This window comes from Lagenorhynchus albirostris, chromosome 6 (assembly GCF_949774975.1).
Source record: "Lagenorhynchus albirostris chromosome 6, mLagAlb1.1, whole genome shotgun sequence".
Taxonomy (NCBI): Eukaryota; Metazoa; Chordata; class Mammalia; order Artiodactyla; family Delphinidae; genus Lagenorhynchus; species Lagenorhynchus albirostris.
In genome coordinates, this window is record NC_083100.1 from 73,105,301 (window position 1) to 73,119,219 (window position 13,919).

The 13,919-nt window shown below is 41.2% G+C and overlaps 1 protein-coding gene across 1 annotated transcript in view; it reads right to left on the bottom strand.

Moving 5' to 3' along the window:
* Positions 1-318: 318 nt before the first annotated feature.
* The window catches only part of UPP2 (uridine phosphorylase 2), a 44,351-nt gene continuing 30,750 nt past the window's right edge, over positions 319-13,919 (bottom strand). Inside the window, exons 6-7 of the mRNA XM_060151488.1 lie at positions 12,453-12,599; positions 319-470 (exon numbers count right to left, since the gene is read on the bottom strand). Of these exons, the coding sequence (XP_060007471.1) occupies positions 319-470; positions 12,453-12,599 (299 nt within the window). The remainder of the gene's footprint in view (positions 471-12,452; positions 12,600-13,919) is intronic.

Below are 13,919 nucleotides of genomic sequence, written 5' to 3' on the forward strand. Positions count from 1 at the left end.
AAGTGGTTGATCTATTTTGATGTGAACCTAATTAATGCTGCATATAAAACTCCAAATGTCACAGTACAGGAGTTTTACAGTTTTAATTATTAGACTGACTTAGCTAACTCATTCTAAAATGAAATTTGAATTTAATTTAATGTAAGTTATTAAACTCTTTTACAATTAATTCTTTTTTTAAGAGAAAGGGTTGTATAAAATCATTCAGTTATGATTTTAGCGTGTGGATGAGAACTATATAAAAATGCCACAAATAATATATGACTTCAACATTATGACTGAAACTACAAACTTGCAGGGAAGGATTGGGCTGCCCAGCTATGATGTCTGGTCACGAAGTCCAAGCCGCTGTTTGATGAATCTGGAGATTAGGAGCTGAGGCCGTTTCTGGTACTCCACCAGAACATCATGGGGAGAGTTGATCTGGTCGCATTCAAGTCTGTTGAGAAGTGTCACACAGACCACAGCAGCTAGAAGAGCAAATAAGACCATTACCAAACAAATGGGTTTATCTTTTGCATAGAAACATTAACCAGACACCCCCGTGTCCCTAGCACATGTACTTTGTGTTGTTTTCCTTTTCCATAAATGCAATCTACTGAACCTTCCAGACTTCCATATGAATTATAATTCATATTTCTGTGGACTCCCACCAAACACTCCACCTAAATAAGTTAATTGAAATAATTTTCAGCACTCTCCCTTCTCCTTTCCCCTATAATTGGCTACATTAAGGCTTAGAAAAGATTTGTGTTCAAGATAATAACAAGGAGGGATCTTTGCCATCCAAGATACACAAACCTCCAGCTTTCTATCCCATTTCCAATTCTTAGAGCAGGCTTTTCTTTTTCTTTTTTCTTTTTTTAAACATCTTTGTTGGAGTATAACTGCTTTACAATGGTGTGTTAGTTTCTGCTTTATAACAAAGTGAATCAGCTATACACATACATATATCCCCATATCCCCTCCCTCTGCGTCTCCCTCCCATCCTCCCTATTCCACCCCTCTAAGGTGGTCACAAAGCACCGAGCTGATCTCCCTGTGCTATGCAGCTGCTTCCCACTAGCTATCTATTTTACATTTGGTAGTGTATATATGTCCATGCCACACACTCACTTCATCCCAGCTTACCCTTCCCCCTCCCCGTGTCCTCAAGTCCATTCTCTACGTCAAGCAGCCTTTTCTTACTTCAGGATATAACTAGAGAGCTAGCCATTTTTTTCCTGAGATGACATTTTACTCCTTGGTGCAGTGTTTGAGTTTGCCTACTGGAGAGGGAAGTAAATAGAGAAGAGATATGGCCACTAACCTTGGGAAATAGCAATAAAGGCGAGTACTGACTCTTTTGAAATCTGAGAAAAAAAAATGAAATGATATGCTTAAATGAAATGATATGCATAAATGATATGCTTAAGAATCAGCTCCATGAAGGAGCACATTTATTAGCATTTAGTTTCTAAAGAATGAGGACAAAATCTTGTGATAGTTACAAAACTAGGGGGAAAGAGCAAACATCTTTCTTTTAAAAAAAATGAAATTCTCATTTTTGAAAACACACCATAAAAGCGGCGTCTTTGGTTTGTTCCAGCAAGAACAAGAAAGAGACATTGGGTCCCCTGCAAATTCTTTATCATCAGTTTCACATGAAATCTTTGATTTCAAGGAATGTGGTTATACACATTGAAATCAGTGACAACCACTTTGAATTGATAGCAGTGTCACAATCTCTATGTTCATCTGCATCATTTTAAAAAGGATTTCAGTGGATCTGGGATTAGATGTAGCTACAGTCACAAGCTTTGAGGTCATGAAGATAAAGTTGGGTTTGAGTGTGATATTTATTTCTTTGACTTCTGCACTATCTCAGACTTCTGGATTTGAGAAGGCGAAATGGACTGTAATCATAATAGATGCTTTCTTTTTTGTTTGGTTTAGCTCTTGCTATATGCTGGGTATTTATGATACCATTTAGACCTCATAGCTGTGCCATGAGCTAGCTCTTATTTTTATCCCCTTTGGACAAATGATGAAATGAGGGCTCAGGGAGGTAAAATGGCCCAGTAGGACACAGCTAGTAAATAACCAGTCAATTCCCAGCTTCATAAACTGCTGAGAAGACACTCTACCTCCCATCCCTCCTCCTCTGCACATGGCAAACCATAAGGCAGACAGATCAGTCAAACTGACCCTCCTGTTCAGTGAACTGAAAAGCAATTGAAAATATCCAACTTGAGCTGAGTCAAGTATTTTCATCACCTAGTACCCTGTTTATTCAAAACTCATTCAGTTGTAAAGCAAGTTGGCCCAACAGGTAAACAAGTAAATGGAAGAGCTAGAAACTTCCTTGGCTTTTCAAGTTAATGATCAGCAAGTCTGTGATGGCTGACATGAGCTGGTGGTAGCAGGGAAAAGATGAAAGTCCTTCTCTAATCCTTCACTTGGCAGAAGGATAAAAGGAAACACGTGCTCTGTACTTGTCAAGGAGCGGGAGCTGACTTGACTTAACGTCTTCTCCGGCTATTTCAAGGGTGAGGCCAAAGAGGGACAAGAACAGGTCGTCGCGATCTCAGTGGTGTTTTCTTGATGCTAGAGGACCCATTAACAAGCAGCCTGTAATAATCTTGTCGTCTAAAATTACTATTTCCACAAGCAATTAAAAGGGACTAATTTACCCAAAACAATTTGTCAAAGTTAAGCCTGACAGCTTTGCTACCATAATCCTCAGGTTGGGCAGGGAGTATGGCTCCTGCAGAGAGGCATTCAGTGACCTAGCTGTCACCAAGGAGGTTGTCAGCTAACTGACCTCAGGCTGCAATGGGATGGGAACACACCAGTGTTAACGTGAAGCTCAATGTACCCTCGGCCACACCAGGAACTCCCAGTGATTCTAACTCTTTGATTGTTTTTGGTCCCTTTGCAAATCTGATGAAAGTTGTTAACTGCAACCTCTTTTCACAAAAATACACATATGCACATACACACAAAATATTGTATATAATTTCACGGGTTTCAGGGCTCCTGAAGCCCACCCTGAATTATTAGAAATCTATGGTCCCCCATGGATCCCTGCTTTAGCTCCACCTCTGTGATTCAGAATGGAGTTCCAGGAAGGTTTTCCAATGAATTGTAGGCAAAGGCAGCAATGTGAGGCAGAAACTCCCTGTGCACAGCAGAACCAAACAGGGCTGGGTCTCAGAAAATGGCAAAGCAGCAAAGGTTGGCTTTGGAGTGTCCAGCCTGGCCCTTAGGACTGCCCCTCTCCCACCTCTCCCCGGCCCTTTACAGGGAGCCCTTCACTTCTCAAGGTTTGAGCTTTTTAGGCAGACCCCATCTTTATTCCTCAGGTGCCTGGTATATAAAACACAGAAACCTCAACAACCCAGAACCTTTGCACTTCCTCTGTCTCCTCTGAGACGTCTATCTCAGGCTGTTGACTGCTAATCAAAAACCAAGTGGAGAAAATTTATATTCAAAGGATCTGATCAAAGCTAAGGAACATAGGAACAAGTTGTTCGTCTAGACTGGCATTTCTGAAAATGTGCTCCACTGGCCACTTGCGTCAGAACTAGAGCTTGTTAATAATGCAGATTTTTAGGCTTTATCACAGACATACAGAAAAAGGAGTGAGGAATAAGAAAGGGCAGTTAATCTGTACTTAAAACAAGAAACTCAGTTAAATTATTTGCACATTGATATTTGACAGCTATTGCGTTAAAGACTTTAAACTCTATCCTGAATTAAATTAAAGCAAATGTTCATACCTGCACCCTAGTACTTTAGGTTCCCAGAGAACCAAGATTTAGCATTAACTCTATCAAAAATTGTCCCATATCTTTTATAAAAGTGTTACTAAAGACACTGTCGATGTAATATAGATGATAATTTCACTTAAGTTTAACATTTGGATAACGTTTTTATGACAAACCTTAAATGCTTTCTTTATAAGCTAATGAGAGCTGTGTAACTCAAAGTGTTTCCATTTTCAACTTGGCCTCTAGGAAAGTCAGAACTAAATCTAAGTATTTAGATTTAGTATTGCCCTACCAGGTAGCTCTTTGATATTGAGAGCTCCCCATCCACTCCCTTAAATACATGCCTCTTATTCTCTTTACCTTTGCTTAAATAATTTATACATTCATCTTTTATTGAAAGCTGCTGCTAATGCCTTTTAGAAAAAGGAGAAAGTATAAGTAATCTGTCGATAGATAAATATGATACTCTTTTATACCTATGGAATAGTGCCAGGAAAGGGGGTGAGGAGGCAGGAGATAACAGGGCTAGTCCATCTTCGTTTTGATCTGGCTGTGTTTCCTTAGACAGGTCACTTTTTACTCTCTGGGTCTTATTTCATTCTCTGAGAAAGGAGCAGGTTGGACCTCAAAGGTCTTGCTCAGCTTCTGTGCCTCACATTATCTTGGTATGAGGACCATGCTGTCATCTCCAGGAGGTCCAGCTGCAAACTTGGGGACTTGCGCTTCTGCTGGGTGCTGGACCTCCAACCAGAGATGTGTCAGGATGGGCAGAGGATGTGCCTGCTGTGCTAGGGGCAGAGGCTCCAACAGGGAGAACCCAGGGAGCCCCACTGAGGTCACAGGTGGGGAGAGGCAGGTCACAGGTAATGCCAACACACAAAAAGTTGAATCTGTGGCCCCAAATCATTCTCTAACATGTGAGTGTGTTGGTACAGGAAGGCAGGAGTAGGATAGAGGACAGGAGAGTAGAATTAAAATGAATCAAACAAAACTCTAGACACAGACCTTGATTTAAAATATGTAAAAACCAGCAAAGCAAGAAGAAACAATTTTTTAAAATCCTGTCTTTATAAGCGTAATAAATGAATTACTTACCATTTATGCTTGATTTCCCAGACACACTGACTTATTTTCTTGGTAAAATAATAACTGTGCATACTACTGAATAAGTATCAATGTAATGCTTTATTTGATTCCAACACTAACCATCTTGGTATGTGGTTAGCCCTTAGGGGATTTGCTTTCTTTCTAAAGTAGCACAGCTAACTTTTAAAATAGAAAAACCTGCAGGGTTTTTTGTTTGTTTGTTTTTTTGGTTCCTCTGAATAGAGATCTGAACCTTGTGCATCCATGGGAGGCTGCTGGGAAGACTCAGCAGGGCATGGTGCAAAGGGACCTCAAGTCAGACAGAGCTCGGTTCCAATTCCAGTCCAGCTACTTCTTATTTACTGTGAGAACTTGGGAAAGTTATTTAACCTCTCTGAGCCACAGTATCTCTCAGGAGATACTGTGAGGGTGAAGAGCTGCAGTGGGTTGCCTTTTGCCTTTGTGTAATAATATTTCAAAACCCCAATTTTCCTCATTTTTGAATTAAGAAACAGTCCAGTTCCAGACTGAGTATAATCTTTAATCCTTGTTGTAATATCTTCTTTACTTTATCAGTGATCATCCTGCAGTTCCCAGAGCCCAATAGCCTTCATTTCTGGGACCAGCAGAAGGATATAAAATGGAATTAAAGCCAGATTCTGCTCCCTTTCACTGAGCTGTAATATTATGAAGACTGAATACATTCCCAAAGTTCCCAGTATCTGTCAAAAGAAATAACACTGAATTCTTCCATTACCCTTAAAGAAAATCCACTGTGAGTGCTGCCAACAACTAAAGACAAAGATTTAAGTGAAACTAATCTTGGATAAATATTATGTTTCGTATATTGTCATGCAAGCAAGCTTGTGTCAAAAAGCAGCAGGCACTGTCTTTTAAAGATGGGTAAAAATTGAACGTACTTATCACAAGTTCACAGTGCAAAAGGATTAACATCTTTAATCAGAATGTTAGGGGTTTAATTAAAGTAGATTTTGCTTTAAGAGAGGGACAGATATATGCATATTATAAAACCATAGATGAATGCATTCATACAGCATTGTACAGTGGGTTTACCTTGTTCTGAAGGTTCAGCCTTTCAAGGTAGAATAATTTTGTGACGGCCACTATTTCCCTCACCCAAGTCCTTCTTAAAGCAACAATGGATTCCCACTATTATTTTGCAGGATAATGAGATCAGGATAACAGTAGTGACTTAGGGGTGTCCGTGGCCCCATTTCAAGCAGTTTGTCCACCTATCAAATATCAGGAGATCCACAGGCTACAGCTATAGCAGAAGTATTGTATGAAACTTACAGCAAAGGGAGGCTTAACTTTAAGGCTTTGCCTCTTCCTAGTTGGACAATTTTGTGACACTCCGAAGTCCTTTAGAAAATTCCAAGCCATAAATGTAGCTGGGTAATGAAGGAACCAGTTGAATTTGTTATAGCCGTCTTCCACGGTCAGTAGGGGTTGAGTGGTCATTCTGTTCACTCATTTGTTCATTCATTTAGTAAATATTTATTGAATGCCCATATGGCAGATATTATTCTAAGTGCTAGAGATATAGCAAAAAAAATGACAAACAAGGTCCCTGTTCTCATGCTACTTATACTGTAATGGAGAAAGATGCTAAATACATACCTCCATGCATTAATACATGTAAAATAATATGTAAGTTAATATATAAAGAAAACAGAAATGTAGTCTGGTATAGTGGTAAATGTGATGCAGAGAAATGAAGTGGAATGAGTGAATGAGTGAGTAAGTAGAATGAATGTGGGTAAGTTTAGTTTTGGTAGTCATGCAAAACTTCTCTGATGAAGTGAGACTTAAGGTAAGATCTTATATTAATCATAAAGATAAGAAGTGGTAATCCATGTGGTCCCAGGTGAATGCAGAAAGATCTGTTTTTGCACCGGTCCAAAGTCAATGACTGACTCCTCTGAGTTAGGACAGTGAGCCTCTAGAAGACTCTTGTTTAAATAAAAAGTTGTTATTTATTAGCCATCATTGCCTTACTATGAAGTCAGATTGGTTATCCAGTCATCTGGTAGTATTAAAGGGACATAAAAAGACCATTAGAGAAGGCTGTCTGGAGAGACTGGGTGGAAAGGGCCATTGCTGACAGTGGGAGAGGGATTGAGGGCGAGGGGCACTAGGCCTGGGAGCCCTGAGCGTTCGGTGCCAGATGAAACACATTTTCCAGTGTCGCTTAGCATTGGTATATAACCTCCCTAATAAGTATGTTAAAACAGCTGCTTGTGAATTCTCTCTCAGCCCTTCCCCAAAGCAAGCTTTTCTACCTCATACAGAGCTTTTCCAAGCTTCACTGCTTTTGCGGAAGGATACAATGAAGTGGGGATGAAAGATAGGAACATGGTAGCATCATATGCATGGGGTTTTGGTCTGTTTCCTTGGTGGTTGATCTTCCAGGTGTTGATCTTCCTGTACCAGGAGTGCACCTTTGGAAACGGTGGTGTCTGAGGTAGATAAAGAGTCCCTGTCACCATGAAGAAATTTGGACAGAAATACTCCCAAGAACTGCAGAATTACAGATACAACCTTTAGTGTGCATGTTGGCAGCCCAGAAAGGGTCTGCTCAATGGAAAGGCTGCAGCAGTGGCCTGGAAGAGAGCTATTGGCAGGCTGAAATCAGCTACCAACAGCTCCAATAGCAGCAGAAAAAGGAAAGCGCAGCATGGGGCAAGCTAGAGAGGACAGAGTCCGGGAAGGTACCTGCAGCTGGCAGAGAAAGCAAGGTCACAAGGATTCGTGGCAAGGACAAAAAAATCCCTCATAACAGAATAACGTCGCCGAAGCTTTGGCAACACCCTCAAAGAGAGAAAGACTAGGGTCCGGGATTCACAAGCCTAGAACTCTCTGGCTGCCTCTTAAGAAAGAACTGATGCTCATCACTAAACTTACATCAGGGCAGCAGTTCGTGACGTGGCATTTTATGTTTGACTAAACTGGTTACCAAATTTTCCTCCATCTGCGTATCAGGTGGAGCCATGACTCAAGTGACCGCTTGCTGTTTCCATAAGAAAGAAATGTGAGGAAGCATTTCCTGGAGCAGAAATATCTGAATCCAGGTGTTCCTGCAGGTCATGTGCTGGTTAGGCTGCGGCTCAGGAAAGGGCAAGCTGCCCGCCGCTGGGGCTCCCACTCCCACTAACTTGTGGAGAGAAAAGCAGATGCTATTGTTTCCCTGAAAGGAGGTATTAATGATGGCCTTCTAAAGAGGACAAGGATGCACTTGCATCCTTTACTCATATGTTACAAGGATTTGTGTGTACGTTCATTCTGAGATGAGAGTAGTGGTTCTACAATTAATCTCTTCTTGTGACCTATAACTCCTGCCTAAAATGTTACCGCATACATTTTGTTTGTAGTTTTGTATATTAAAATTGATTGACAATAAGGACAAGTATTAGAATTAAAGTTCCACTTGTGATCAAATAAGGCATTATTCAGCTGTAATTCTTTACTTCTTTGAAGATTTCTTTGGGGCTGGGACACTAGACTCTCCAGGTATACTGCCAATTGCACTGACGACTCTTCCTTAGTTTCTGCTGGATCTCCCTCACCTCCCTGACTTTTTCATCTGTTTCTACACTCAGACACTTTGTCATCTCATTTGTTACATGGCTTTAAATGCCATCTATATGCTGTCAACTTCCAATTTTATTTCCCCAGTCCAAATTTCTCACCTAAACTCCAGATTCATAAATCCACCTGCTCACTTAGCCTCCATTTGATGTCTACTACAGTACCGCCAAATCCTCACCCAATTTTTTCTATCCCAACTGTGATAACTCCATCCTTCCAGCTGTTCAGGCCAAAAACCTGGAAATCATTTTTCACTAGCATTTCGCTCCAAATTCCCATCAAATTGTCAACAAATCCTGTTGGATTTGCCTTCAAGATGTATCTAGCATATGACTACTTCTCACCTCCTCCACTGTTGTTGTACTGGTCTATCATCTCTCCCTAGACTACTATATCAGCCCTCTTACTTCTCTCCCTGCTTCTGCCCTTAACCCCAGTAGGATCTTCCCAGATCAGCAGCCAGTGTGCTCCTGTTCAAACGCAAGCCAGATCCCGTCACCTCTCTATTCAAAGCAATGACTTCTCATATCTCTCAGAGTGAAAGTCACAGTTGTCATAGGGACCACACAGTCCATACTCCCTCCATCTCCTACCCTCTCCACTGCTGTCACTCCCCTCCAGTCACACTGGTCTCCCTGTTTCTCTGTCACACTCTGAATGCTCCTGCCTGGTAACCTTAGATTTGCATTTCCTGGACTCCTTTTGCCCAGACACCCACGTGGCATTTTCCTAAATGGCACCTTTTCTGTGTACCCTTCCCTATTTTAATGTATGGTTTCCCTCCCTACCTTGGCTGTCCCTGTGCCCCTTCCCTGCCTTATTTCTCACCATCATGCTCCTCAGCATCTAACATATTACCATATTATTATAGATTGCTCTCTGTTGTTGTTTGTCTCCCCCCTAGACTCCGCAAGGGCAGAGATTCTGTCTGTGTCATCCTCTGCTGTGTCCCTACTGCTTGGGTGCTCAGGCCACTGGTTGATGCACAGAAGTCCTTCTTTCTTTAGGAAGATAATAATTGAGACAAATCTTATCAGCCAAAGATTTGATTTAAAAATCAAGCTTCTTGTATTGTGCTATGCACTCAGTAGGTACACTATAAAACACGTTTGATAGGTGACATATTCTATGGGCTCTTTTCTGAAAAAAAAAACTATGAATTCTAAAAAAAGTTGCTCCAACATTTTCTTAGACATCATTGTTCATATTTGGGGACTGCTTCCCACTCAAAAATAATATTTTAGATGGTGCTATTTTGCTTTAGGTCTGAGGCTTTCATAGCCAATTTAATAAAGAATATTTTATTAACTTTTCAGGTTTACCTCTTCCATCCATAAAACTTGAATTTTTTTTTAACATCTTTATTGGAGTATAATTGCTTTACAATGGTCTGTTAGTTTCTGCTTTATAACAAAGTGAATCAGTTATACATATACATATGTTCCCATATCTCTTCCCTCTTGAGTCTCCCTCCCTCCCACCCTCCCTATCCCACCCCTCTAGGTGGTCACAAAGCACCGAGCTGATCTCCCTGTGCTATGCGGCTGCTTCCCACTAGCTATCTATTTTACGTTTGGTAGTGTATATATGTCCATGCCACTCTCTCACTTTGTCACAGCTTACCCTTCCCCCTCCCCATATCCTCAAGTCCATTCTCTAATAGGTCTGTGTCTTTATTCCCGTCTTACCCCTAGGTTCTTCATGACATTTTTTTTTCTCAGATTCCATATATATGTGTTAGCATACGGTATTTGTCTTTCTCTTTCTGACTTACTTCACTCTGTATGACAGACTTTAGGTCCATCCACCTCACTACAAATAGCTCAATTTCGTTTCTTTTTATGGCCGAGTAATATTCCATTGTATATATGTGCCACATCTTCTTTATCCATTCATCTGATAATGGACACTTAGGTTGCTTCTGTCTCCTGGCTATTGTAAATAGAGCTGCAATGAACATTTTGGTACATGACTCTTGTTGAATTATGGTTTTCTCAGGGTATATGCCCAGTACTGGGATTGCTGGGTCATATGGTAGTTCTATTTGTAGTTTTTTAAGGAACCTCCATTCTGTTCTCCATAGTGGCTGTATCAATTTACATTCCCACCAACAGTGCAAGAGGATTCCCTTTTCTCCACACCCTCTCCAGCATTTATTGTTTGTAGATTTTTTAATCTAGAGGATGACTATGAAAATAATTTAAAATCACAAAGAATAGTTATATTGATTAGTCCTTGTGAAAATTATGTTTTACTTCAGTAGGTTTTCTTGGTGTTGGTCAGAGATTAGTGGTTCTATTGGAATAATTTCACCAAAAATAAAAATGCATGCCACACACATATTTGGTTTCTTAATGCCACTCTCCACCCAAAGGAAGCAGAGATTCTTGGAGAAATGGCTGATCCCAGACCTGAGGCAAGGAAAGTGTAAGTGGTACCTAAGAATCCCGTTGTGCCTGAAAGCAAGAAAATTCTCAAGAGTTAAGAGAATTATGTCAGAAGGACAGAAGAGTGCACTAGAAGGGGCTCTTCCTGGCCACATTTGGGATAATTTGAGTATCAAAAAGAATAATGACAGAAACTGCTTATAACACACTGCTTTGAACAAAATCCACCAAACAATAACGACTCCCTGCCACCAAAAAGAAAAAAGAGAGAGAAGAGCGTGAGAAAGAAAGGCTCTTCTTAAAAGAATGCTAGCTAACAAACGTAGGAGGAATGATGGAATTAGAAAAGCATCATTTGTATTCCATGCTAAAATCACTGGGAAAAGATGATTGGGTTACAGGATATTCGTTCACACAGTGCCAGATTATCATCCCAGAAGTTACTTGCTACTTTCAGAGAGAAAACATTAATTTTTCAGAGGAGGGAGATGGGCAGTTACCCCTTGAGCCAAGTGATCCAACTTGAAATTACTAACAGTGGAATATCTTCACATTACCTTTCCCTGATGTGGTGCAATGGAAAGTTTACATTACTATGAAGTGTTCTTACCACATAGCTGAATCTAATCAAGCCACTAGACTTTACTTCTGCTTTACAGGAAATAAAGTGAAATCCCACGATGACAAGTACAGACAAATCTAGAACATGGATGTTCTACAAGATAACTGCCTGAACTTTTCAAAAATTCCTCTGTCCTGGGGAAAAAAGAAAAGTAGGGAAACTATTCTAGATGTAAAAGTATAGAGATACAATAACTAAGCAATACAGTGTATAAAGTTATTTCAATATTAGATTAAAATAATCTTTAAAGATATTTTTAGGAAAATCAGAAAATTTAAAAATGGAATGGATGTTAAATGATGTTATGAAATGATTTTTACTTTTCTTTATTTTTTTTTTGGTTTGATAATTGTATTGTGGTCATTAGGAGGACATCCTTATTCTTAGGAAATGATGCTAAGTTACAAGAGTTAAGTGACATAATATTTATAATTTATATACAATGATTCAGGAGAAAAAAGCAAATAGGTGTGTTTGTGTACATGTGTGTATATATATGTATGTATATATATATACACACACACATACACAGTATTCTTTCAATTTTTCTGTATTATTGATTTTTTTTTTCAAAATAAAAAAGTTGGGAAAAGCAAAAGTGCATGTAAATTAACTCTAAAAACACACTACTCCACTGCTGTTTTGTCCTTTGATGGACTATTTTAGGAATATTTTATTTGTGTCATGTCTCAGTAAATTCAGTTGTAGTAGAAAACAGCTTCCACTACCAGGATGAAGAAAGCAGAACAATCTATGAAGTCTTGGCTATGTAACCCACTAGCTGGTGACCTTGGGCAACTTAACTTTTGACCCTTGAGGCTTGGTTTCCTCATTTGCATAACAAATAATGTCCTGCCCACTCACAAGATATTATGAGATAACCGTGCATTCAACCCAAAGTAATCTATAGCTGGATTCCTTTTTCTTCTCCTGGAGAGTGAAAATAACTTCATGCAAGAGGAGAATTTGACCCTTAGGCATTCATGAAAGTCTTACCTTTTAGACCACAAAGTCTACACATGGCCGCAAACACCGTAGATTCCATTTCGATATTCCTGATGCCGGCATTATATGCTCTTTTCAAGTAATCTAACCCCTTTTCTCTGGAAAAGGAGCACAGCGCTCCATCTAGTCGACCCTGGCCTGAAAGAGAAAGGAGAATGTTTAGCGACTTGATGTCCCACGGTGGCTGTGGCATCACTAAGAGGCTTGCTGTCAGCCCAAGTGCTCTGTGGCTGACTCTAACTCATGGGCCTGCACCCCAGGTAGGATAAATCTGGCCATCTGAATCATCCTATCAACGGACCTGGGGCAAGGCTGTGCGCAGCTCAAGAGTCTCACACAGGAATCTCCATGGCACTGAGCTCCCCCAGCTCTGGGACAAGTGACCATTGAATGGCCGCAGCAGCCAGCACTGTGCCCAGAGACAGTAGGACCTGGAGGGTCTCTGGAAGATCTGCCCTTTGAGGAAAATCTCAGGTTGCACCTGCGACTGGCGGCTGGCCCAGGGACCGGTGCTGGGGAAGAAGAAAAGGCTCCAAGCCCCAGTGATGATCCTAAGCTACTTGAGGATCAGGGTGGTGGTTTGGACATTGCAGCTCCATCTGTGCATCATGACCATGGTAACCATACACAGATGGTCGATTTGTCCACCTTTTCCCTGCCACACACCTCAGGCTGCACGCCATTCTTTTGCGATCACATTTTCCCTTCTAGGCTGCTCTCAGTGTTTACTTAGCACTTGAATTCTATCTGTACCAACCAGTGGGGCCAGAAGGAGGTGGAGAAAAGCCTGATGCTGTTACTCCTCCTCCACCGTGGCTGCGCTGGGGACAGGCTTCACCGCATCCCACCCCCAAGGGCGTCCTCTTGAAGTAGGGAGGCCAGTAGACTCTGTCACCATCTATATTGCAAAATCCTCTTTTTTATTTTTTTGCGGTACGTGGGCCTCTCACTGTTGTGGCCTCTCCCGTTGCGGAGCACAGGCCCCGGACGCGCAGGCTCAGCAGCCATGGCTCACGGGCCCAGCCACTCCGCGGCATGTGGGATCTTCCTGGACCGGGGCACGAACCCGTGCCCCCTGCATTGGCAGGCGGACTCTCAACCACTGCGCGACCAGGGAAGCCCCTCTTTTTTCCCTTTCCTGTATCTTTCATGCTATTTCCATCCTTGCTGTCTGCTTCTGCTTGTGCCCTCCTTCTTAGGCTGCCTGCCAACACCTCTAATGCAGTGCTATTTTAGCCGATTCAGACTCAGATGTCCCACAAGTTAAGCAGGTAATGTCAACGAGGTCTGCCTGTTGGAAGGGAGCAGCCTCACCTCACCTTCAGTGAATGTAGCCCCAGATGTGGGCCGAGGCTTGCCAGGGCTGCCATGAATAAATTATTTTATATTTTTAATGTTATGTTATTTCAAGAAGCCAAAAATCTGGATTTTCATATGAAATCTCCAGAAATTATAAAT